The sequence below is a fragment of the Alosa pseudoharengus genome, unplaced genomic scaffold (genome assembly GCF_046254945.1).
Source record: "Alosa pseudoharengus isolate Yale_2024_CS ecotype anadromous, Long Island Sound unplaced genomic scaffold, YU_APseudo_1.1 YU_APseudo_1.1_scf_19, whole genome shotgun sequence".
NCBI classification, from domain to species: Eukaryota; Metazoa; Chordata; class Actinopteri; order Clupeiformes; family Clupeidae; genus Alosa; species Alosa pseudoharengus.
Window position 1 is genome coordinate 30901270 of NW_027468657.1, and position 26322 is coordinate 30927591.

Consider the following 26322-nt stretch of genomic DNA (forward strand, 5'->3'; position numbering starts at 1 on the left):
ATAATCTATATGGATTTGCTCTATAAAGACCTTATGTCTGTTTGGGATTGTTTTGAGAGCCTATTGATGTATCTCAGAATAAAGGAATGTCCACAACATTAGTGATGGTTTTTTTTTGTGTGTGAATGTATTTTACTTAACTCATTGAATGTAGCTGGATACTCATGAATGCATGTCTCTAATAGCCACAATAGGAGTAATTTTAGCAACACCGTATTTTGTGTGGTCCATAACGACCCAGTGGATCATGAAAATGTGCCAAAATTCACATTCCTTGCTTGTTGTTGGTACATTAATCCCAGATTGCCACTTATCTGAGATGTAAGAGTTCATTATAGGTTTAAGGTCTGGGGCAGGGATTTGACATTCTGTGACTTCTTCATTGAGGGCTTGCTTAGCAGCATTGTCCGCTTTCTCATTTCCCCTCAGACCAACATGGCCTGGGACCCAGCGTTCTAGTTGATCAAGCTCAGCTTTGGTTGTACTTTTTGCGTGACATTAAGCCTACTGGAAAAATTCTTAATTGCATTTTAATTGAATGCAATTTACTTTTACGATTAAATTAAATTAATTTATCCCTCTCACCCATAGTTTTCTATTTATTTACAAATGTACATAGGCCTACTGTAATTACATTTATACATAGTTATTCTACTGATCTTTATACTATTCATCCTGCACATAGACTTATTCTTACTACTCTTATAATGTTGTTTCTGCACTACAATGACACTGTTTCAACACTGCACATAGCTGTATGTTATGTACATATCTGTTATATATTTGTCATATTGAATATCTATATTTATTCTGTTTTATTATATTCTGTTAATACACTGCATATATCTATATTATTATTTCTACTATTATAATGTTACTACTACATCTACATACATTATTCTACTTATTGTATGAGATAACTGCTAATACACTGCACATATTTATATTTAATTCATATTACTCTAAACCACCTTCTGTAAATCAACTGTATACTACTGTCTACATTGCACTATATTTCTTGACCTGTCTCTGTATATTTCATCACCTTTCTATACTTTGCATCACATTGCATGCATACTGTAGCTACATGAATCACAGCTAAGATCCTTGGTTGCTATGAAGGCCAGTCGTTCTAAATGGATGGTTGCTATGGCCAAAGGCCAGTTATCTCTGCCGTTGTCAAGCGGGCATATCCTAACTTTATCTTATTTTAAACATCTCTATTTTACTTAGCCTACTTCCATACAGTGACTCCCATTAAGAAGTGGCCAATTCATTCGCGCTTACCGTGATTCACGCAGCAACTTTATTAAATTAATCTGTCACCATATGCCTATGCCAACGTTTGCAAAAAGGAGAATCTTTTAATTTGATTCTCAATGAAACGTTACATTTAATGTACATGTAAACAATGAGTAGGCTAGTTTTGGTTGTTGTTGGTGCTGTTACTGCATCCCTTAGTTATGCCTACAATTAATGCAAAATTGTTCCCTCGTGATTGTTAGACGCATTTCAAAACATCGCGACGTGAAATGCCACCACAAAACATTGTTTGTGAATCGGTCTTATTAGGAGTCCTCGCTTAAGCTGTCACAGACTCAGGCGCTACTTTTAGGGCTAAAATGCTTCCTGAATTACTCTTAGTAAAAAAAAAAATAGGAGTCCTAAAGTTACGAGTGACGAAGTTACGAGTACAAGCATCTCATATCAAATGACCATGGCATTACGTTAAGCAACATAAATCCCATAACGTTACAGCAACATCTCCTCCCTATGACATAGCTAGCTAGCTTCTAGCCACACAAGAAATGAATGATGTTAAATCTCCGCTTAGCATTCTAATAACAGAAGGGGCACATTTATGTGGACCACTACAACATGACTCATTATGTCTGTAACTCTATAAAACACTTACTTTCATAAAGGAAGCACACCATCCAGCACATACACATGGAAACCGATATTTTAGGTACTTGGCCACGAACTTAAAACGTGTCTCTCTGAAGCTCTGTTCTAGAATCTTTGCTCTGAACACTGAGTTGCTAGGCAACATCAAATAAACGAAATGAGAATCTTTTCAAGGTATTAAAAGTGTACGTGTGATTACGAATGGATGTGTCATGTGTGTGGTTTGCAATTACAATAAACAAGAAATAACATTTCCAATAATTTCACCCATTATAAATTACATAATATTTGCACCTTCCTTACTTGTGAAGCTCACATAATTCTAATGATGTCACCGTATGTATGTGAAATGTAATACAACGTTGCCACCTAGCGTTCAGATGTATTTAATATTAACGTGACATGTCCGGCTTGTACTGTCGTCAAATCCATGCTTTGAGGAAAACAATGTTTTTATCATAGTTTCCTCTTCAGTGAGCGATTACCTGGTCGTTTTTGTAACAGAGATGGCTGTTTATTGTCCCTAGGTTTACAGAAACACCTATTCATATTAATACGTATGGAAATCAAGTTAACGCTGCCGACCACTGTTTGTCTATTACATGGCCCAGAATGCCTTGCATGTCTTTACAACAAAACAACCCAGTAAAACCTAATTTCCCGTAAACATATGAATTTGCATACTTGTAACATTTTTAATAATACTCTCCCATCATGACATTTAACAATAAGGGAAATGTAATTTGAATACCGTCAATGTGAAAACAACTCTATTATGTAAGCTATATATAGCTACTGTTCTCCTTGCTAATTCAGTTTGTAAGTCCATACTATCCCATGGCAGAGCAAGGATTTCATAATTGGTCAAGGCTGCTCAAAGACATCGTGGCTACTCAGAAAGCATTGTGATTGAAGTGCAACTGCAAAGGTGAAAGGTGATATCAAATACCTGAGGGTGGTTTGCCAAATGCTGAAAATCAAAAGGAATCAGAAATCCTTTCTGTAACTTTTGTGAAGCTTGGTCCAAGGATCATGTACGTCAAGTTTCGTGAAGTTCGGACCAAATTTGTGACCTGTGAAACTTTAGTTTCGCTTTCTATTCAATCCAATATGGCGGAAGAATGACAAGGGTCAGTGACATCCTTTTCAATTTCCACACTACACCGGTTCCTGCCGGACGTTCTAGAGTTGGAGCGGTGGCGATATCTCAAAAGGTCTAGGAGCAGGAGCTGACGAAAAAATTGGGCTTACAGGAATAAGAAAACTTAAGAAGAACAATAAGTGTGCTGTTTTCAGCAAGCACACTTAAATATATCTCATGCTTTGCAAAATTAGCTGCTGATATTCAAATGCCTCCAGCTACATGTTGTGTTTATCTCCAAGGAAATAGCAAAGGCGAATGTTGACATTTTACCAGTATATTGAAGAGGGTTGCCGTTGATGTTTTTCCTGATTAGAATATAAACCATTTACTTATTGTAGCCTGTGTATGTGTAGTTATGAAGGTCATATGGAATTCATATGGCACAAAAGTACACCTGAGGGGTCTCTGGTTAGATAGATGCTAAGCTTGAAATCTATTGCGGATTAAAATAGCACATTTTGAGCTTTTCCAAACTTTGCAAATTCACCTTCACAATCACTACTTGAGTGAGTGCTGAAGGCTCCAAAGAGCACATTTAACTCTACAGAAATAGTTTCCCTTCGTGCTGACAACTTTATTTGGCGGAGAACTGAAAGGGCGCTTTTCTCCCTCATTGTTTCTCATCCTTTTGTTGTGGGCCTTTCAGAATGTCTTATCGTGATTACTAAGGGGTTTTGTGTGCGGCGCTGCCACACTATAGTGAGAGCGGTGTTTTAAAGGAGTGATGTGGTTTCTTTATGATACCAGTTTTAGGCCTACCTCCTCCTTTCTTGTCCTCACGCTTACCTTTCTCTCTCTCTCTCTGCAGTCTCCTGCATTCTCACTTCCTAATGTCCTGTATCTCCATTGCCATTGTTTAATGTCTTTTGAAGTTTGCCCGCTACCATTTACTGTATTTCATAAGTGTAGCACCAAACTGGTGGTAGCTAACAGTATCTGCCGGCTGGGTTTTCAAAAGCTTGAAAGATTCTTTTTTTTTCTTTCAGGAATATGAATGAACAGGAAAGACAATTTTAAAAAGCTATCATGCCTTTGTTCACTCTCAAATTGCAGTGTAGGTTGTGCATTTTGGTGGCAGATCATATATGCACATTGTCATTGAACTGTCACAATGCAGCTGAAATATTTGCTTCTGCATTATGAATCTGTCAAACCAGCTATACATAATACATACACAAGATGCACATTACTATCCTGTTCTCCCCAGTATTAGGCATAGTGTGGTTAAACTGTTTTCCATCAAGCCTCCTCTGGTATGCTTGCTCTATGAGCCACCACTAAGCACTGGCTAGTTTTTCTGCACCCCTTGTCTTGGTTAATGTACTAGCTGAAAAACTCAGTACTGTGTGGTAACATCTTCGAGGGCGAAAAAAAATCCATTTGTTCATGCAACATTTCCAATTCATGGAAATACTCCTTTGAAGCTCTCGCCTCTGCAAACACATGTACGCAACCCTTGTTGTGGCTGAATTTTTCATACAAGGAGGGAAGCAGGGGGCTTGTTTACTGCCTACCACAGCCTCACAGAGCATTGCTTACTTCCCTCTTAGCTCTTTATGCTCCTTGTCGTCTAAACGGGGGATGCAGCAAGGGTAGCCACTGGTGAAGCATCTAGCGCTGCCACAGACTTGCTGTGGAGAAAGGGCCACGGGTGGGGGTGGGGGTGGGGACCAAGGCAGCCAGTGGTGCTAAATATAAAGCTGCATATTCACACAGTCCACTGAGCAAAATGGAGCTTATTCCACAGCACAAACAACAACCGTCTCCACCCCGTTAGGAAACCATTGTGAGCCGGGAATGAGATTTTCTAAGAGCCCGTTTGAATGGCTTATTCCCAGGAACTCTGTAGCGCTGTTGACATTAGCGCTAATGGTTATGGTGGTGATAGTAACAGCACTGGGGTGTTAATACTAATGCTAGTGGAAATGGGAGCCGTGGCCGGGGTGGTTACATCTCTGATTTGATGTTTGTTTGTGCTTATTAGCAGGCGAGTGTTCTCTTTCAAAAAGGGGGGTGAGGAATAATTGGCTGCACGTTTACAGAGTTGTGGGGTCTGGGGGGAAGGGAATTACACTGTTTGGCCGACGTTGCTTTTGCTATGTTTATAACTCATTATTCTAAAGCTCAAAATGTGTTGGTCATGTTTGATTCTGTGTTTTCCCCTCACATTACATTGTGAATGCAATGACTCAGTTTACTGTTTTAAAGTCCCACCACCAATTACCGTATCTCAACGTCTTGACAAATATATGCAATTAAATGAGGTAAAATCTTGCTTGTGTACAATAGTCTCTTTCTAAGTCAGTACTTTACTCAGGAACCTTCCAGAAGGAGACTCATTTTCCTCAAAACTACAGCATTCAGTGTTTTGCGTTACGTGTCTCACTGTGTACATACATGTTTTCTAGTAAGTTCACTCTCCTGGATTTTATTCCTAGATTTGTAGCTATCAAAATCTTTCAGGCACCCTTCTTGCATGCACAAACAAATGAAACAGAATGATTTTATTAAAGGATTCTCCACTTCAGCTGCCTTTGTCGCATTAGCGATTCATGACACCAAAGCCTTCAGTTTATCAGCTCAAATTTATGTGGCAACTAATTATCCTATAAATTAGCAGAATCACCTTCAAGCATTGTTTTGAAAATATTTCCGCATGAGCTGCCAGTTTGGTTGAATGAAGTTCAGACTGCAGTCATACATATGCATGGCAGCAGCCCATCTCATTCCTGACAGACCGGAGGAGACAGCCATGCCTGGACATCAGCTGACCGCTGCTCCATCTCCTACAGGTGTCATCTGCTCCCTAAATTAAGCACTCTTCCACTCTGTGCTGACATGTTGCTTTGTCTGTCCTCCCTGCCACTGAATGTCGTCTGGTAGTAAAATTGAGCAATACCAACAGAACTATCTCCCTTGAATATTTTACCTTTGCGGTTACACTTTACTTGACAGTATCGACATAAGAGTGACATGACACTGTCATGAACGTGTCATAAACAAGTCATAAACGTTTATGACATAACGCTTCTGTTAAAGGTGCGATTTGTAGGATTGTTACCGAACGTTCTGTAGGCCAAAATCAAAACACTGGTGAACGTTCTCATTACTACCAGACGCGAGCCTCTCTGGGTTGCCAGATGTAATGAAGACTTAGCTAATGTTAGTTGACCTGTAGCTGCTATAACATTTCTCCAACCATGACCCAGCTATACATTACGGAAACAGTGAAAACAAAAAATACCTCTCTAACCAACGTAACATATTTAGCTGAAGTTAGCGATGCAGATGAAGTTTAGCCTAGGCTACCTGTTGTGGAGAAATATGGCCAGCTCTGCGTCAGATGTTTGACGAAGATGTCACCATCTCAGGAAGCTCCTCCGATGTCCACTTAATTTGTTTCTTGTTTTAATTTTGGAAATGTGCCTGCCTCTCGTAGGCATTCATGACTACAACTGACAGCTGTTGACAGTTGGACTTTGCTAATTTGGCAACCAAAATAGGAGGACGCGCTAGCCCATTATTAATACGCTATTCTAGAATTAATCGTTCAAAACATAAATGAAAATTCCAAGAGATTCCACCCCGTAACTCATTTTTTTCATGGGTTTTACGGGGTTTTACGGGTTAGAGTAATGTTGTCAAATAAGCCATTACTTCAATTCATCGTGTTTCCTTACTCACTGACAACATATGGTGATCATTTTTGGAATGGTTGCAGTTTATTTTCCATTATTTCCTACATACTGGACCTTTAAGTGACATTTGTTTTTTGTCATAACAAGTTAGGGTTAGATTTAGGGTTAGGATTAGGGTTAGGGTTCATGTGTCATGACAGTGTCATGTGTTCATGACAGTGTCATGTCACTCTTATGTCGATACTGTCAAGTAAAGTGTTACCTTTTTTGCTCTTATTCTAGGATGATAAAAACAGCGGTAATATAAAAACATGACTATTGTGTCTATTCTTATTTCTGGTGTTTCATTGAGAGCCTGCATTATAAAACATGTCTGTTACCTAATCACGGCACACCAGTAAGCAGGTTTATGACTGTAAGTCTGGCATGTGTGGACGCAGAGTGAGAAATTAAGGGCAGAACTGTGTCTTGACTGCTTAGTGAAGAACGCCCACTCATGTCTTGAAGCGCTGTTCTCTCTTCGTTTTCAGCTGAGAGCTTCAAAAGGTTATGCAGAAACAAGCCTGCAAACACCAAGAACGCACTTTGTGCCAGCAGCACACACAAGGGCTCTTTACATGTATAATAGCCTCGCTGTCCTCTAGGCCACGGCGTGGATGCAAAATGGCCTGTGATGTTTCAGACAGTAAGGCACTGCACCAGAGAATGCCCTTCCTTGAGTATTGCCATTTGCACAGCAATGTGTTTTAAATAATAATGTCAACACCCACACTTATTTTTCTCTCCCCAACTCAAATCTGAATGCTTTTTAGCTTATGCCGGAAAAATCCCCTGAGGTGTGTTTTGTTCAAAAAATTGAGATAAAATGTCAAACTAGGGGTCAGCATCACTAGATTTGGTTCCTGGCAGCGTAAACAACCTTTCTTGAAATATGCATAATTTCCCCTCATTTTCCCATTGTTTATACTCTATTGTCAAACCAATCTGTCTGAATGTAAAGAATTCATCACTGGCCTGGTATTAAAGAGACTCGGTGTGGCTTATCTAGGGGAACATCTTCCAGAACCCTGCAGAACAATGGAGCAGAGGTCAGAACAATAGAGTTGGGATCTGACCAGGCTGCACACCGCGGCAGGCAATGGCCCAGCTCCATTAGTGGAGTTTATTTGCTGCTTCTGCTATCTTGAGCTAATATTTGCACATCAGAGCAGAGCATCAGCGTGTGAATCCATGTATTTAGTCCTCTCCAGAGCCACAGCATCTCCAGTCATTAGCAGGGCCGCACCAGATGTCTGTGATATGCTAAGAATGTTTTGGTGGTGAAGTCCAGTCCAGTGCATCAGCGCTCGAGTGGGGCTGCTTCACCGGTTATTTATGAAAGGACACGAAATGGCCTCTCGACTTGCATTAGTTGATCAAAAGCTTAACACCAGCTTGTCCCCAGCCAGTGATTGACTTCACAAGTTTTCCTTTTTTTTTTTTAAAGAAAAAAATGTCTAGTAAATGGACCTTAAGTAAGTATTCACAGCGTGTGTTTTCCTGGGTAATGGGAGCATAGAGCCCTTAAAGTCAGACTATAAACCATACCTGACCACACCGGCTATGTTATTGGTGAAACTGACAGTGACTGAACTGCCAGGGCGGACTTATCGACATCGCTCTCCAAGATCTATCGCTGTCAGGTTATAAATGCACCCAGGTCAGGCCACCTGTTTTAAGTGGCAATATGTCCTCTCATTTGGCCGTTGCTACCAGAGGCTCCCCTTTTGAAGGCCTCAGTGCTCTCAGACACTTCCCCCTGCCATCTGTCAAATTCTCTGATATAGGTTAACATTTAGCCTTGTCAGTGTGGCGTTTGCACATGTTCTGTCTCCTCACCGCGCTCAGTGCAGTCACATGCGAGTGAGCTGCTTAGTTATGAGTTGACAAATGGACCCTGTCATATGGCCAAAGGCTTGTTTGTGATTTTATTATGGTCATAGAATGATTCGGCCGAGTTGGCCACTTGATGGATGCACTCACTAAGCACCAGTTGCCTTGTCAGAGCCATATGCGCATAAGACTCGACTTATGACAGCAACAAGGTGACTGTTTATTTATGGCAGGGATTCCAAAAGAATTTTGATCACTCTAAAATTCTTTCCACTGGGCTTCGCTGAAAAGGCTTGGCAGTAGTCCATTGTAACAAGCTTCTGTGAACATCTGGCAAGCTAGACTTGCTCAGTCTAAAGCTCAGAGTATATCTGAATGCAACCTAAACATATTGAGCGTGAAACACACAAGGTGGGAGCGTGGGAGGAAAAACTGAACGAGTTTTCACATACAGTATGACATACCTAACCTTGCCGGTTGCTGTGATGTTCTAGAGCTGCAGTTCTCTGCCTCTTACTCCTCAATTTATCTTTTCAATCCAAGAGCAGAATGGAGTGAAGTCATGGATCATTGAGCTCTTGAGCCCAAATAGGGCCCTTTCTCGTCTGTATTGCCAGCATGTTATCAGTTTTTGGCAAATGTGTGAAACCTTGTAGTTTTTAGAATGTATGTGACAGGACACCCAATGAACTTACATTGCAATGCGTAGCGTTTTGTCTGTGCTGCAGACATATATTAAACTTGAATTTTGAATTTCTGGATTTATTTCAATTTGAATTCTCATCCACACTACAGCTACATTCAAATACCAGCAGTGTCAAGCACAGGTTGGTGCTGTTGCAGCTTATTGGCAGGATATGAATCCACTTCCTTATAGCAATATCATGCCAGGAAAGATGATAGAGAAAATCCCACTATCTTTCTCATTTGGCCGGGCCTGTTGCATGCCTTGAGATTGAAGATGGCCGTGGGTCAGAGCCAAGACTCCGACTAGGGATTGTGCTGTAAAAGCCCCCTTTTGCCCAGCAGTGTGATAACTTATACATAATAACCATCTCAGGCATAAATATTAGTGGAGAAACACGTCCCTTTTTATACCCAGTTTTATTCCAGTGCACTACGACAGTGAAATATGGGCTGATGCTCAGAACATTATCAGCAGAAAGGTCAGTCAGGTCCAGCTCTCCCTCCCATCTCACCCACTCTGTCTATCTCCTCTTTCCCTTTTCTTTTTCTCTTTCTCCCTCTCTCCTTCTCACTCTCTCCCTCATGACACCACTCATTCACTCACAAGTACTGTACTGTGTCCAACAATCAAGCCATTAGAGGAAATGCTGAATATGTAAATGTCAAGCCCAGAGCAAATGTGCTGACGGAGTTTCTCTGGACTGCAGAATGGAATCAGAGGGCTGCGAAATTTCAGATCTCTTCACCTCAGCTGTGATCACAAATAGGCCTACCATTAGAGTTGCCGTAAGCATGTGTGGTTAAAGTTGCTGTTTGGTAGCTATACATGTTTCTCTGTTCTCAACATACAGTTCCATTTGGTAGACTAGACGCAGATGGTTGTCTATAAATCTTCTCCAAATGACACAGATGGACTGCCTTAATGATGTTGTATTTCTGCAGTATGGTGCAGTTCCACCAGAACTGGTTTCACTCACCAGAGCAGTAGTGTGAGGAACTGCTCTGTGATGTCAAAGAGAGGACCTGTCAGTCTACACACAGACAGCTTGCTCATCTCAACCCTTGGCTGGACTGGTTTGTTTCACAACAATGCAAAGCATGACTTCAGGAAACAGACAAAATCAAGTATTGGTTTTCATAAAGCCCTTATCCACATAGTCATATTATTCTCACAGGTTAAATTATGCAGAGTTCTAAAGAACTGAGTATTTTGCTGTGCTGTCACACAAAGTTCCATTGAAATGTATTGGAGGAATATGCTGAAACATCTCTTATGGCTATGGGCTCTGTGCACTAGCTTACTTGAAGTTGGCACAAAAAGTTTCCTGTTCGTTGACATGGCTGTCAACACGCACCTGAAGATGAGTGCTTTAGTTGTACCAAAACCTGAGAAATACAATGTCCGTGGGCGGATCTGAGGAGAACTGCTGTGTGCCTCTGTCGTTATAAAAATTTAGCTTCCACCTTTTTCCAAAAAAAAAAGCCTACGTGCAGTGGCTGCACAAAATAAGGAGGGAAGGATTTTCGGTGAGCACATGTTTTGGTACAACTGAAGCACTCCTCTTCTGGAAATATATTTATGGCTATAAAGTTGCTATCATTGCATTTGACTAATTTTATCAGCAAATTTGGTAACTTGTCTTTGAAAAAAAACAACAACCATGATGTTTGTTTTGCCATGGCTATGCCATGGTCTGTGGGCATATCATTTACCCATAATGAGCATTTTCAAATCTCTAAAGGTTCTAATTCATCACTCCCTGATTTTAACCCCTGTGCTAAACATTCATGGGATTTATCTCCATGGTTATTAGCCATTTCCTCTAGTGGGAGAGATATTACACAATCCTGACCTTTCCAACCAATTTAACCTTTTAAAATGCCATGGAGAGTTTTAGTAGGAGTGAGTAAGGACCGGCCTGGGCGCCAGATTCTTAAGAAAATGTGTATCTTTCAGATCCTTATAATGACCTACAGTCTCACAGACCAGAACACTCAGGAGGAGGGCGGCATTTTTTTATTATGGTAAATGAATTAGTGTAACATGCAGTTGGAGGAATTCTCTTTGAGAGCGATGCTGCATCTATGCGAGGCAATGTGTTCTCCAAAAAGTAAGGGCAATTAAGACAAAAGGGCTTAAAAATGCTGTGATGCCACTGATTCACTGTGGGAGGATGTGGCATTCCACCACATTATGTGGTCTTTCAAGTGGGAACTGGCAACACATATCACATATCAGTACCATACAAAGCATGCATTAGCCTCTTTGATATGAGGTCAAAATGGACAAGCCACAAAAGCGACAGGTTCATTCCCCACTGTTTTTTTGTAGGATGCATCTGATGCTGTTCAGAGTGGACTCCCCTGTGCCTCTTTATTGTCTGGGCCGCTCAGTTTAGCAATCATTTCCTTTCAGGTCATGGAAATGAAGAGTGCTGCGCTGCTGTGTTTCTGTTGGCCTCTCCCAGGATTGACTAAATGGCAAAGAGCAAGGCCAGTGCTTTCACACATACACATACATAAAGTACATGTGGGAGAGCAATAATTGCTTCTGTCAGGCTGGATTAAATCAAACCGATGATACATTTGAAGCACTTCACCTTTAGAGGACATTGTGAAACTGTATGAAAATTTAATGAATCTACAAGAAAGATTACTAGTGTAAAATGTGATGGATAAAAACTACTAAAAACCTCCCTGAGTGTGTGTTCCTTCTAGCCCACTACTGCATGTCGATCCTCTAAAAGAGATCAACATTAAATGGTGTGGAAAGAGGTACAGAACTTTCTAGAACTAACTTGCTGCTAAGACTTTGCATTTCTTCCTCTGGAGTGGAGGTGACATCATTCATATTTGAGGAGTTAAAAAATGTATGTGTTTATGATAAGCCATTCATAGGATTCATAAAGGTTGTTTATATTCATGAGTCAGAGGAGCGCCTCTCTGAATCAAACAATCTATAACCATAAATCTACTTTAAAGCGTTTGTGTCGCCCAGCCGTAATTCTGGAATCTACATTGATGTGTCTGCTGTTAGTCAAAGGAGCACCACACACATCACAAAATAATTTTCCCATAGAGTTTAATATATCTGCAATCAAAACATTTGATTTGCAAATCAAAGTATAAAGTTAAATTTGCTTTGTATGAATGAGCTTCAAAGTATAAAGCTCAAATTTTGAAGTGCAACTCAGTTAACTTTAGTCTTTAAAAAATGACATCTCCTTGTCTACATATCCTGTGCATGCCATTAGGTACTTTGTACAAATGGTTAATTTCAGCTGAAACGTCTGCATTTAGATCAACACAGGGCTGGTGCAGTGTCACCCTGCGTTTCCAAGGGCTGGATCTGAAACATGATGATGATGATAAGGGGGCTGTGCCCTGCAGGTGGTGTTTACAATCATCTGATGCCTCGGGGAGATGTTACAATGAAAATGACAGTATAGCCGTCGCCTGAATGCTGGAGATGCTTGACCCCCCGCTGTTCACATCGGCTTAGGCATGCGGGGGTATGCAAATAGTCAAATCAAAAATAGGCAAACGTTTTTCTGAAAGGTGATGCTCTCAGCTCCTTTGACGTCATTATTTGCACGTACATTTGCATTTGCACGCTCACATGTTCATTCAACCCTCTTAGGTTTATGTGCTTCCTCTGCAACTGAGATCCCACTAAGTTTGTTTTTAAGGTGGGGTAATATAATAAATTACATTCTGATGGTGATAGAGATGAACCATGAGACAATGTATAGAATAAAAATGTAATAGAAAGCACTTGGTCAAAATTAGGTCTGGTTTGCTTGGATAGAGATAAAGATCAAACTTTTTAATGCTGGCTTTTGAACAAAATAACAGCAAAGAAACCACAGAATGTATTATTGTTTGCCAAACAGACACTTTTTATCATAACATTAGCAATTTCCATTTTCATTCCGTGTTAAGGTTGTCAGTCAGACTGTGCTTATATTAGGAATTAAAAATCAGAAGATCATTTTACTGGGTTGTAATTTCGACAGTTGAGGTGCTAGTGTCAACCTATTTAGACTAATTTTCCAGATTAATATTTATCTAGGAGTCACACAAATAACAGACTATAACTGACTGGTATGAATCCAATTTTAGGCTGATTGACAGCACAAAATGTTCCAAGCCTGTTTTCTTTTGTTGTCGTTGCTTCCAGTTATTAGCAATTAGCCATGCTCACAGCTTTATGGAATAGAATTGCATTTGCAGGTATGGCTAAAATGATTTACAATGGACTAAGTAAAAGCATGTTGCACTGGAAATGAACACTTGGGGCTAACCCCTCCTGCAAATCTCTCTATTCTTAAGACACCCACTGTTCTGGAGTGACCTGTGCTGGAATTCTGTCATGTTTGTTCACGCCATGCAATATTTATTCTTCAAACCTATTTAAGTTCCATTATAGAGTTGGCTTGATAGCTGGCATTCTGATGGACGTTACATTATTCAGTATCTTTGCGTTGCAAAGGTTGTTTCCCCTTTTAATGGCCAAAGAAAATAAAGACCCAAATGAGTCTGGAAAGTGATGCCTATACTGAACTGCAAGATGAAAAACAAGGCAAAATCGCTGATCGTCACTGAAGTGGGTATTAAAATGTGGTGGACGTGTCAGTGGTATGTAAATTTGTGTTCTTCTTAGCGAGGCTTTTCAGCATTCAGCAGTATGTATTGCTTAATATCTTCGTTTGTCTGACTATTAAAAGGTGTCATGCCCACATAAAGGTAAACCCTTGATAGCATATCTGGATTGCTGCACCAGACAAGTGATAAACCCTCAGAATACATCTGTTCTCCTGAACAGGGATGATCACACAGACCTCTGCAGCTCTTAGTGTTGTCTCATCACAAGGCTAATGCATGTGCTGCCATGATGATGTATTAGCTTGAGAGCTGATGAAAGCCTTTTTGCCAAAATTGGGCTAAAGTGCCCAGTCCGATCACAGTCAGGCCCAGCGGGGGCGGTAGCCACGGCTGATGTGTATCATTTCAAATGTTACATGCTGCAAGGCCTCCATTAAAGCATAAGACAGGAGCCCTCAAAAGTACTTGTATCGGCACAGCTCAATGTTTTAAAAAAGTACTAGGGCTGTCAAATTACATACTCTGTGATTAATTAATCTAAATTAATCGCATATATAATTTTTGTTGTGAAAGTATTTTAAATATTTAAATTCAAATGAATCATTGAATAATCAGCATTAGTGACATTAAAGTTCAAAAACTCTTTTATTATTATTTTCACTGTTTAAATAATGGCCATAATAATCTATGATATGACCTAATATGCTGAGGAAATAAATTCAACAGTGCTTTTTTTTCACATACAAGGCATTTCAGGGCACAGATATAACCTAGGGGACACAATGAAAATAAATTAACACTCCTCTCAATGTCAACACTTATTTCTTTGCATTGATGTGCGACTATAGAGTTGATGAACTCCGGTGATATGCAAATTCCTTGCTGCAGACATTGCAGAGGACTTTATTTTCAACACTTTATTTTTATCAACACCATCAGGCCATTTTTTAAAAGTAAATGTTCCAATCAATGATCCAGGCGCACATTTCCTTCTCTCTCCTTTATTTTACAGTCTACTTTTTACTGACTAGAACGGCTCGGGGTCAAAGGTCATGCGGAATCGATTAATCTGCACTAATTTTTTTAATAATCAGTTATTTTTTCTCAAATTAATTAAGCGAAATTAATCAGTTATTTTGACAGCCCTAAAAAGTACATTCTCATGCATCTGTGTGTGTGTGTGTGTGTGTACGCACCACTGCTATTCTACTGGCTAAGACAATGATGGCTGGGTGGCTTAATGGGCCTGCTAATACACCTGACATATGAGGAAAAGAAGCCTTGCACAACAACGTCCTCTGAATATCGAGGACTCTGTGGTGGCCGAAAAAGGCCTGCCGTTCAAACTGCATTCTGCCTCACCTCTCCGATTAACCATGGTAACCTCCGTTTGCTTCCTCTCAATTAGATATGCAGCACCGCAGCGATGTCCACCCCCACTGACGAACCCACAAGGCCAACAGCACTGCGGCGGTAGCGGCCGAAAATACACCTCTCCTCACGGCCCTCATGCGGAGGGAGCAGACAGCAGAAGTAGCCCAGAGGGCGTGACAACGTCCACTGAGAACCTAACAGATCAGGTGGGTGTAATGATGATCAATTTGCCAAGTGCTCCTGTCGTCTCTCTCCCGTGTCAGTTATTCAGATGCATAATTAATTCTAATAAGGTGTTAGGAACACTGTGAAGAAGGCAAGCATTCCCCTCCCCCCTCATCCATTGCCATTAGAAGACTGAATTTGTGATGACCATGAGCATGTGTGGAGTCCAGTTGATTCAATTAAGAGATGCCGTGAAAGTCTCTGGGTGGCGGAGTGTAGATATTCCCACTCTCCCAGCTGTGCTGTGCTCTTACAAAGCAGACATCCGGATACGCACTGTCATTTTTATTCCCCTCGTGTTTGTCAGTCTCTAAAATAGAAAATGGCCCATTATACTTCTATTATTTTGTTATGGCAAGCCATACCATAATGACTACTTGCTTGAATTGGGCAGCAGGCTACATGAGTGCTGTATAGTAAACACTATCTACAGAGTCACTGTAATTGTATTGCTGCTCTCTCAGCAAGCAGTCTGTTTTATCATCAAGCAGTGCGCTGGAATTAATGTCTTGCTGAGGCCTCAGTAATGCGGTTTGCCGGTATGTGGACACAACAGAAGTGACCAGAAGTGCCCCTCTTACTGTTTGCCAGCTAGTGGTGATAAATTATTTGACCCTCATTGGTCCCATATGCGAGAAACACAAGTCCTCTCTCTCTCTTTCATTCTCCCTTTCACCCCTTTGCTTATTCACTCTCTCTCCGATTCTGAACGTGTGCTGCTATCAAATAAACGTGCACTAAAAGCATCCCCCCGACCTCCCACACCCTTCTCCATCCATACTCATACTCCCACTCCATTTATCTGTGCCTCTCTCCAGACTTCATGCGGTGAAGACATCTCTGGGCTATGTTGGGCCGTGTGGGGGTCACATGGCTCTGTGGTGGCTCGGCGCAGGCCCCCGCAGCTCTGGGAGCAGTTTTTGCAGGGCTGTGCCGCTGATAACACAGTCGCTGTCGCACTCCAGCCAAGAAGCGTTCGCCGGAGACTAAATCGCATGATGGGATTGTGACACGGCCCCACAATGCCGTTGGAAATTGCGTTTCGGGCCGCCTCTTTTCTGCAACCGTGTCAAGCCATTTCCTCGAGTCTGCGAGAGCATTTCCCCACTGTCGCTGAATTGCACCCGCACGATTGCTGCAGCCGAACACACAAGCCTGGCTCACTTGCCAGCAATTACCAGCGATGAAATGCTAATCAAACTCATGCACAGCCCTGCTAATCTAGCACTGATAGTTAGGCATTGTCGGTGCCAACATCTGCACCCAGCTGCCAGTTCTTTCAAAGTTACCCATGTTCCTGGGGGGGCCCTGCCTTCCTTTGTTGTGATTGGCCGAGGCTCTCCTCCAGATTTGGGTGATGCTATCTCGTGAGCTGCAGCTCTTATCGATGCACAACATCTGGCTGAGAATGATGGCTTCCCAGACAGTGCCCTTCAAATGCACCTGAGCATCCTCCACCTCAAGTGTGCTTTGGCTTTTAAGGAATAATAATTTCTCCCTCTGTTACTTTTCTTCCTTCCTCCCCTGTTTCTTAAGTCTCTGCTCTTGACTGTGAAACCATATTCTGCTGGTCAGGCTGTGGAATAATATGGATGAATGACATTGACACATCTGGGTCAGTGAGAAGACCAGTGCTGACTGGAAAGCTCCATCATTTCTTGAGAAGTAATCAGACGTGAGCTAATACGTGTATGGAGGATTTCTGTGGGCATATGTGGTTCACAGTTCCAATGTAAATAGTTCACGTTTAAGAGTTCAGGGACCTTCTTTTATGATACACACGTACCGGTAATCTATTTCGTTAAATAGTATAATGTGAAGCATTTCAGATTCTCCGAGCTTTGAGAGCAGACTCTGATTAATACGGAAGTCTATGCCCACTCATATGCATGATTTGTGTGCATACAGCTTAGAACATCACTCAACTTAGTACCTTAATCATTTAATGCTCTTATGTAACAAAAAAGTCTAGACATCTAAAGCTTATTAAATATTTTACATTTTGATATGATGCTGCATGGCATACATTTAATGTATATTATGTCCAGGAGATCAATATCATTATCCGTTTCAGTCTAAATTTAGCTTGTGGGGATGAGGGCATGTCCAGCTCCCTTAAACTGAAGGAGCATTCTGGGTGTGCTTGGCACATTTTAATAAATATTCATTTGTCTGAGCTACTGTATGTGCTTTTCTGAAGAATCAGAGCTGGCACTGTCCCACACTTTTGTTATGAATGAGTCATGTTTTAATCACAATGGATGCCTAGTCCTTCAAGTCTGGACAGTTGCATTGACATTTTCAATTAATCAAATGATCACTGTTCCATTCTGAATTTGGCCTGATGAGCTGGAATGACTTGATGTCAGACATCTCTATGCATTTCCAGTCATCCCATGTGACTTACAAAGGCATTACACCACACCTCCTGACCTTGGTCATTACTGTGGTAGTCATTATAGGGGCAAATGGGACTGCGTCATGCGGTGTCACTAGTCACAGGTAGATTACAATGATGACAGGGCCAAGGGGAAAAATCAATATGTGGCTTTAGGCCTCTCTCTTGGGATGTAGCCGGAAAGTGAGGTGTGGATATGAGAGCACACTTTGACCCCTTTGAAAGGGAATCCCTCTACCCCTGATCCATTGCAAGGGGGGTTGGGTGTTGGGTGAAAATGACCACTTTAGTCTGACAGCTCTTTTTCTTGGGGTTTTCCGTAAACATTACATCTGTTGTCTGATTCTGTAGCCTACAGAAGTCAATTTGAATGATGAACAATGAGTTGTTACAGTCTATTGTTCAAGGATTCACTTCGATGGGAGAAAATGACCCCACTAGAGTAGTATTCACTGTCCATTATCCCCTTTTTGTTCAGGCGTCAAAGTCCAGTATAGGATTTGAGCATTTCTATAATGATATGACACCCAATTGACCAATATAGAACTTCCTCTAAACAAATAACGCTTCACGTTTATATCTGTATGTCATAGAGGGTGTAAATACGTTTTCCTTTACAATTACACTGACAAGTTGGAAGGTGCTGTACATACAAAGGGAAGATTCCCTCAGCAAACAGCACCAGACAGGCCACGAGCCTATTACTGTATCAGTAGCTGAAGTCTTGCCCATTTGCAAATGCAATTAAAAACTCAATTTTAGGACTGCTTTGTGGAGAATGATAAACAGAGAAGTAATCCTTAGATTGTTCCACAATTGGCTGGTAGGCGTCTCACTGAGTATTGGAAACGCAGAGAAGGTTTTGGTAGATGGATGAGTCAGTCATTACAAAAAAAAGATATTAACAGAGACTAAAGAGAAATTTGAAACCTGACTAAATGAGGATTTAGAGTGTCTCTCTACACAAACCATACGTTTAAAAAACTAAAACTAAACGCAGGTATGTAATTTCAGAACTGAAATGAACCTAGTAAAAAGAACCAACAGTGCCACCAACAAGCCCCTCAGAAGAAAGCAATGAGTGAATGGGACTGTGGACAGCTCCTGGTGCTGAACGCTGGATGCGGCGCTGCTCTGACAACAAGGACCATAGCCATACAGCTGCTGTTCACACCGTATTCTCCTCACACTCTATTTAAATAAACGACTTCCTGAACTCTTGCATTTGAATATTTTCTCTTGATGTCAATCAGACATGGGTCATTTGCTGTATTGACTCGATGTGCCACTCTGGCACCTCTAAAAAAGAGACTATTTCTTTCCTTTCACTGTGATTGCCGCTATCATCATTGTCATTTTATTACAGGGTTGTGCCCGTATTGTTAACACAGGATCCGCCCAATAGACGACTATGGTGAATGATTCTGAATAAAGCGATCAATAGTGCTCAATGAGGAGGGCTTCGAGTTACCACGGGGTCTGCTATCTCTACAGTCAGACTCTTGTTCTCTTCGCTTTAGCTAGATGTCGAAAAGTATGCAGCGCATTATGGGCTAGGCTTTAATTAGCGTTATTACTTGTGTCCATTGCGCAGCTCCTATACGCTTTCGAATTGAACTTCAGAGTGGGTCCGAGGCACAGCTGCCTGCAGCTTTAAAGGCGCCCATTGGTTGTTTAGCTAAGATCATTGGCCGCATGAGGCTAGTGTGCCTGTATTGATTTCTCCTAAGTGTTGACAAACGCACTACTTGTGCTTTGCAGTTTGAGTCTGCCTCAGTCGGATGCATAGAGAAGCGTTTTTTTGTTCAACGTCATTTCAAGTTTGATCAATATCGTCCTGCTGGTCCAATTGGAGGAGCTGTATTCACAATCTGATCCGCCACTCGCACCACCACCATCTTTAGGAGAAGTCCTTTCTTTTGCCCACAGTTGCAGAAAAATTGCTCGGCAGCCCGGCGTGCACCTCAATGAACCTAACTGGTCCACTGTGAGCGCAGAGCATTGATCTGGAGGGGTTTTGCGCCTGCTATTGCGTATGTTTTGGTTTAAACAGTTCCTTTTTAGGGGTTGCTTTTAAAAGCTCGGAGAAAAATGGCACAAAGCGTGTTCCTTTTTTTACTGTGGCTTTTCGGCAGCTCCCTCGCAGGCTTTCCTAATCAGATAAACATAGGTAAGTAGTGCGTTTTATGTTTTGACGTTTGATGGTTTTTGCTGCTACTTTGTTTAATTGTGGCCGTCGACATAGCCGAAAAAGCCCACTGCAGAAAGTAGCCCAGTGACCGGGTTAGTAACGCAAGCTATAAACTTGCATTTCGAGTAAAAAATATGGGGAAACAGCTGGGTACATTTACGAACCTTTCAAATATAATTATCTTAATTATGTGAGGTTGTGTTACAAATGCATAGGCTCTTTTAATGCACCGTTCTGGTATTGTGAAAACATAAAAATGTTAAGTTAACAGATCATTACATATCTGAAAGGAGTTTCGGTAAATATACTAGTACTAGAAGCATGCTAGAAGGACAGGAGCATGACCATGCAAGTACTGTCAAGCCGGAGCCCGTGACACATAAGCGAATTAATAGCTTTCCGGTGTCATATCTTTCTTTTAGTTGCATTAAAGTTGTAATATCGACAATACATAATTGCTAATGTTAGTATTAATCCCTTTCTCTTTCAAGGGGGGCTCTTCATGCGGTCGACGGTGCAGGAGCACAGCGCTTTCAGATTTGCCGTACAGCTCTACAACACCAACCAAAACATGACCGAGAAGCCTTTCCATCTGAATTACAACGTAGATAACCTCGAGTCTTCCAACAGCTTCGCTGTTACCCATGCGTGTGAGTATACTCGGGATCATAAAAAAGGTCCCCATACAATAGCGTAGTCGTAAATGTATCCTCTGAGCGCTTAGAGTGTTGCTCGCCTCCTCACTCCCATCATTCGTCCCCCTGCATCTCAGCCTACTGCCTGAGAATTTAAAGTGGGATGAATAGATCTATGAGCATTACAAGTAATGCTTAGTAGACAGAAAGAGCGAAAGTATTGTTTTTGAGTGTACCGAAATTCCTATTTCATAGTCTAGCTTTGAATTTTACTTCCCCTACATTTGTAATATCTCGTGTGGATCAGTCATTGAGCCATCATTAGGCTTTACAGTGTTGGTCAAAGAATTATGCAGGGGTTAAGACCTTCAGTGGTAAAAGTGCCATCATGATCTGAAACCAAAGGAATATTCGAATGCACTGTAGTTGTCAAATGTTCTTACTAATTCTCCTGTTTTCATGATTTGATTAAGGAATGATTATGGATTTAGTGAATAGCTTACATCTTATTTTGGTGTAAGTATATACATCAACGTAATTCTGACTAAGGGGGTGCTGTATTCAAATAATTTAATAATAACATCCTTTATCTTTACCTTCTGATTAGGTTGTTTTTCTGATCATGTCAGTATATTTCTGACAATAGTACGTGATCCATTGTGTCAGTTGAAGTTGCTTTAAGGAAAGAGATGAGAGGAGTATCCACCACAGAAATAGTCTGTGGGCACACATTGTCTGTATTTCTGAGTTTGTCTTTTTGAATTCAGATCAAGTTCCCTTGGCAACACACCCAGAGTGCTATGGCTCTGTAGATATGGAGACACTGGCACTAGTTGAAAAGATAGCATAACCGATTATACAACTGTGGATTTCAAGGATTCCGTGTGGGTGATTTTTAAATGTGTCTTTATCAAGTGTGTGCAGTTGTGTGGCTGTGTGTGTAGTGGCGGACATGTTGAAGGGGTTTGCCTCCTGCTGGTGTGCTGACCACATATGTGGGACTGTATGGTTTCACAAAGGAGTCGTGTGCTGACCACATATGTGGGACTGTATGGTTTCACCAAGGAATTGTGTGCTAGGCCACAAGGAAATTGTAAAATGCAATCCATATGAAGTAGTTCAATACTACCATTCCAGACCATGACCTATGATGCCTTGACATGGGCTCTTTGCCTGTAGATTTCTTGTCTTCATTGCTGAATAACCATTGACCCCCGCTTTGCTGCTTGAGGCAGTAATGGTTGTGTGTGTGTGTGTGTGTGGGGGGGGGGGGGGGCAGTTCCTTGTCTACTTGCCGAGTTCTGCCTCTTCCCATACACCCCAACCCCCTGCTATCTCCTATGGTAACTCTCAGGCTTGCCTTCCTCTGCAGTGGCAGTTCATTAGCACCCAGACTTCATATTGCCTCGCTGCGCCGTCACTGAAGAAGAAAATCTATACCTACACAGCCCTTCCCAACACAAGCAAATGAAGTGGGATCTGCCTGGGCTGGCGGTGTGGAGGGGAAGGAGACTGAGGGAGAGAGAGAGACAAGCCGGAGCGTCGGCCACGGGTCGAGTCCCGATCACGTCCTAATGAGCCGTTGGCGGCGATAAGAGAAGGGGAACAATAAACAAAAGGGGGTAAATAAATAATAGATAACGGCGTGCAATTTCACACGCGTTGAAGAAGCAAAGGAGCATGGGAGAGAAAAAAAGTGAGAGGGCTAGATTTCAGAATCTAATTAAATCCAGGGGCAGACTGTTTGCAAGATCCAAGGAGTCCTATGGGAGCCGCTGGCCCATTTCTGCTCCCGCACTGTCATGCGCTCGCAGCTCCATCAAGGAAGCCGCTTCAAGCCTCCATCATACGAGGCACTCTGGAAGACGGCTTGATGATTGTTGAGGAAACTATCATTTTTCAAATGAGAAGACAAAAATATTGAAGCCATTCTTGGGGGTGGGGGCAGAATGCTATTGGCTGTCAGAAGATATCACAGTGTTGCCAGCACACGGTGATGTGCATATTGACAGATCAGCTTATTCATGTTTTATGTTTATGTCCTTTTCCACATACCAAAAACCAGCCAAATGTCCATTTCATTTGTGTGCCGAGGAGCGTTTTACACATGCGAGTACTTTGCTGAATCTGACCATGTTTTATTTTTTGCAAGAGCTGGTTTTATGCAGTATGTTGCTCTTAAATCATTGAGTGCCAAAAACGTAATATTACGTTTTTCCTTCCCATGCGTTGAGTGCCAAAAACGTAATATTACGTTTTTAGCTTTTTTTTTTTTTATTACGAAACTAGACACTATTAAATTACGAAACTAGAAAGCCTATGGTACGGTCCCGCGTCTGTGTCCCGTGCACGCGGCACTGGTGAGCACGTGACGAGAATTGCGTCATTTTTACAGCATGCGTCGCGTCTTTGAGTCGACCGAAATTTAAGACCGCGCATCAAAGTGACGCGTAGACTGCGCATGTGTGAAACGGAACTGCTGTAAACACTCCCCTCCAGTAGGTGGACCACATAGAAGAACAACACTTAAACGTAGAAACAACCAAGACTTGTTTGGTTACCATATGGAACAGAGCGCCTGTCCTCAGCTTGCCTGGCTTTGAGTTACGTGACACACCACGACATGGAGTCAACTTCGACCGATGTAAAGCCACAATCCACAGATACATTCTTTAACATTATATTTAACGGTCACTTTACCATCTATGGTGTAGAACCCAAAGTATTTCAAGACACCACATTTTAGATGAGTTGGGGACGTAATTATCTGTCTGCTGGCCGTTCTGTGCATTACCTTTGATTGTCGAAACAGGGTGGCTGCATGGGCTCATTGTGGCTACTGACTATTATATTGGCTTGATTTGGTCATGAGCCCTGGATCATATAGCACTGAATGAGATGGCAAACAATAAAATAAAACTAATCATAGACTGTAGAAATGCGCTACACAGCACTAAAAACAGAATAGTTTAATTATAGTTCGACTACGGATATTTCACGTCACGTCATGTTCGAATAAAAAGTGACAGCCCTACTCCCTGCATAGAGAGCTGACATGACTTCGGATTAAATGCATCTTTTAAAAATTAGCGTATGCTGAAATCAAATCGCGAAACCCAGAGCCAATTAAAGGTATCTATCTACAAAGCTCAGGCGAAACCCAGTAACACTTGCTGATCGAGATGCATTCTCGCCTGTTCCGTATATAATGCGTTATCATAGTGATTATAATAATAAAGGGAATGTAGCCTACCTCTCCCAGGTGCAATCATTATCACCTAGCCTACTCCTGAACAATGCTGAACTCAAATCTCGAAACTCGCCTGTCAACACCGGATGCATTATCATAATAATAATTGAAGGAATAACCTAGGCTACCTCTCGCTCTAAATACACCCATTATCACAGTGAGACATTATACATGAATACAAATAGTTACTTCAAAACTTTTATTGACACGTCATATTTACAGGTTTTTGGTTCATACTTTTTGGTATGAGGCAGGTGTGAAGACTCAATACAAATTTAATTGAGGACATCTGTACGCACAACTCTTTCTTACCATGCTGTGTTTAGAAAAATGTCTTTACTTTGTATCGCACCAGTATTGCTGCCCTTGCAGCACCGAGTCACTTAGCTATAGGCTAAGTAGCCTAATAAGCAAGTAGGCTAAGCTAGTCTCTCAGCTATACACACAGGTGTGCTGTGTGTGTTCTGGTGGATGATAAATGGAGCGATGCGATGGGCCAGCTTATCAAACTTCCCAGCAGACAGGCGAACATACTCGTGGTGCTTTTTCCTTCATCAGCTTCCTTCGTTCCTGCGTTCAGTGCTCGCACATCCCACGTTCTTCTTTTCTTCAGGCGTTTCAGGCTTCTTTGGTGGTTGTGTCCTACTTTCAGGCTCGACGTACCGCCCCCAGTTGGTGGGGCAGAGTATCACAGTTAATCCGTAGTGCGCAGGCGCTAACCTTAAAGCAACACCAAAGAGTTTTTTGTACCTTAAAATAATGTTTCCAAAATCGTTTCAGTGGTTCATCAACTCGTAACAGGGTGAACGGCACTTTCTGCATTCGCTTCGCGGCCCTCTATCGGCTATTACCGCACTATGTAAGTTTGCTGCATCGGGTAGCGGATCTGTAGTTCGATGGAATGAGACATGAGAAACTACAAATTTGACTTGCATCTGATGTCGCAATACATCGTACTTTCATAAAATCATGCAACTTATTCTACCTTGTCTGTGGACATTGTTATTTGCAAAGCCGGTGCTCGATAAACAAATAGTGCTTGCGACAGATGAAAAGTTCTTTGGTGTTGCTTTAACGATTTAATGCGCATTCAGGACAGCAGAAATTGGAGTATGCTTCACGTCCACGGCAAAAATGACGCACGTCTTGGACACGCGCAAATGTGACGCACAACCATACCAGAGCCTTAACACACCTTATATGTGATTTTGGGAACTCTGAAATATATGACGATCAAAAACTCATGAAAACGCACAATCTGGACATTTTATCTGGACATTTTATCATAACTCGGTTGCCGCTTTGGGTCGAATCAGTGACGCATGCACGTCAGGTCAAAACCAAGCCATTTTTGTGGGTCTATCACTAGGTGGCAGTCTCGCCAGGTCTCGCTGATGACTTCCCGGAAAGTTTACAGGCAACACTTCATATTTCATGAAAGACGTTATATCTCCATTTCTAGAAAAAAACAGCGATTTTGATGAAAACTAGCCACTGTTTAGCTTGGGATTTCTCAGGACATGATATAGATTGCTGGCACTCTAGGACAAAGCTTCCGAAAACAGCTTGGCATTCAATGAGTTAATATACAGATGATTAATGGCTACCGAAGAATTGTGTAACTGTCACCGCTGACAACAGGAAGCCTTGTTAAACTAGTCTTCTGGCAGAGTTTGTCAAGGTCTCCATTGTGAAAAATGATGATGCATGAACAATGCTTGATCTGATACTTGTGTGGATGGCATGCCGCGGTAATCTTGTTGAGCCGAGGCAGTGATGTGGAGATCACTTGGGTAGACTGTTACGGGGAGGTGTGATGAAGGCTTCAGCATGAGCCTGGATGCAGCCAGTATGGAAAGCTTGGCTGCTTCACTCCCAATTATCCAAGAGCATTTCTGGGTAATGTCCCTATAGTAAGAGAGCAGATTTGCCTGCAATTCCGAATGCAGGGGAGAGAAGAGTACTCCATTTTAAGATTAGATGGAGTGCCGAGGAGAGGTGAAGGCTTGGATCATTTCAACTGCCAGCCAGCTGCCTGTTGGCATTGGAGACTAGATATTAAATGGGCATGTAACTTCCTATAACCAGCACAAAAGTCCCCTCAAGATCCTGTGAGGCTCCCTTCCAAGGTGCTTCATTAACTCACTCTGCAGTGGGACTGTATGATATCACTGCATGATGTCATTTCTGATACAGTGTGTGCAGAGTAGTTTCTCTGCACCGATTCCCCCGGAAGGTATCATGTTAGAACTTAAGTTATCACCCCGCAGAGATCTCATATCCAAGGTCTGGATGACTTCATTTGGCACATAATCACAGGCAGAGCCAGTCAGTCATGTTGCAATGTTAACAAACATGAGCACTAACAAAAATCAATGGTTCTGTTTGTCATCAG

General features: G+C 41.8%; 1 protein-coding gene across 2 annotated transcripts in view; it reads left to right on the forward strand.

Annotated features, from left to right (window-relative positions):
* Window positions 1-19942: 19942 nt before the first annotated feature.
* gria3b (glutamate receptor, ionotropic, AMPA 3b) overlaps window positions 19943-26322 on the forward strand; it is an 86543-nt gene continuing 80163 nt past the window's right edge. For both annotated transcript variants that reach the window (XM_076292346.1, XM_076292348.1), the window contains exons 1-2: window positions 19943-20021; window positions 20534-20692. In XM_076292346.1, the coding sequence (XP_076148461.1) occupies window positions 19943-20021; window positions 20534-20692 (238 nt within the window). The remainder of the gene's footprint in view (window positions 20022-20533; window positions 20693-26322) is intronic.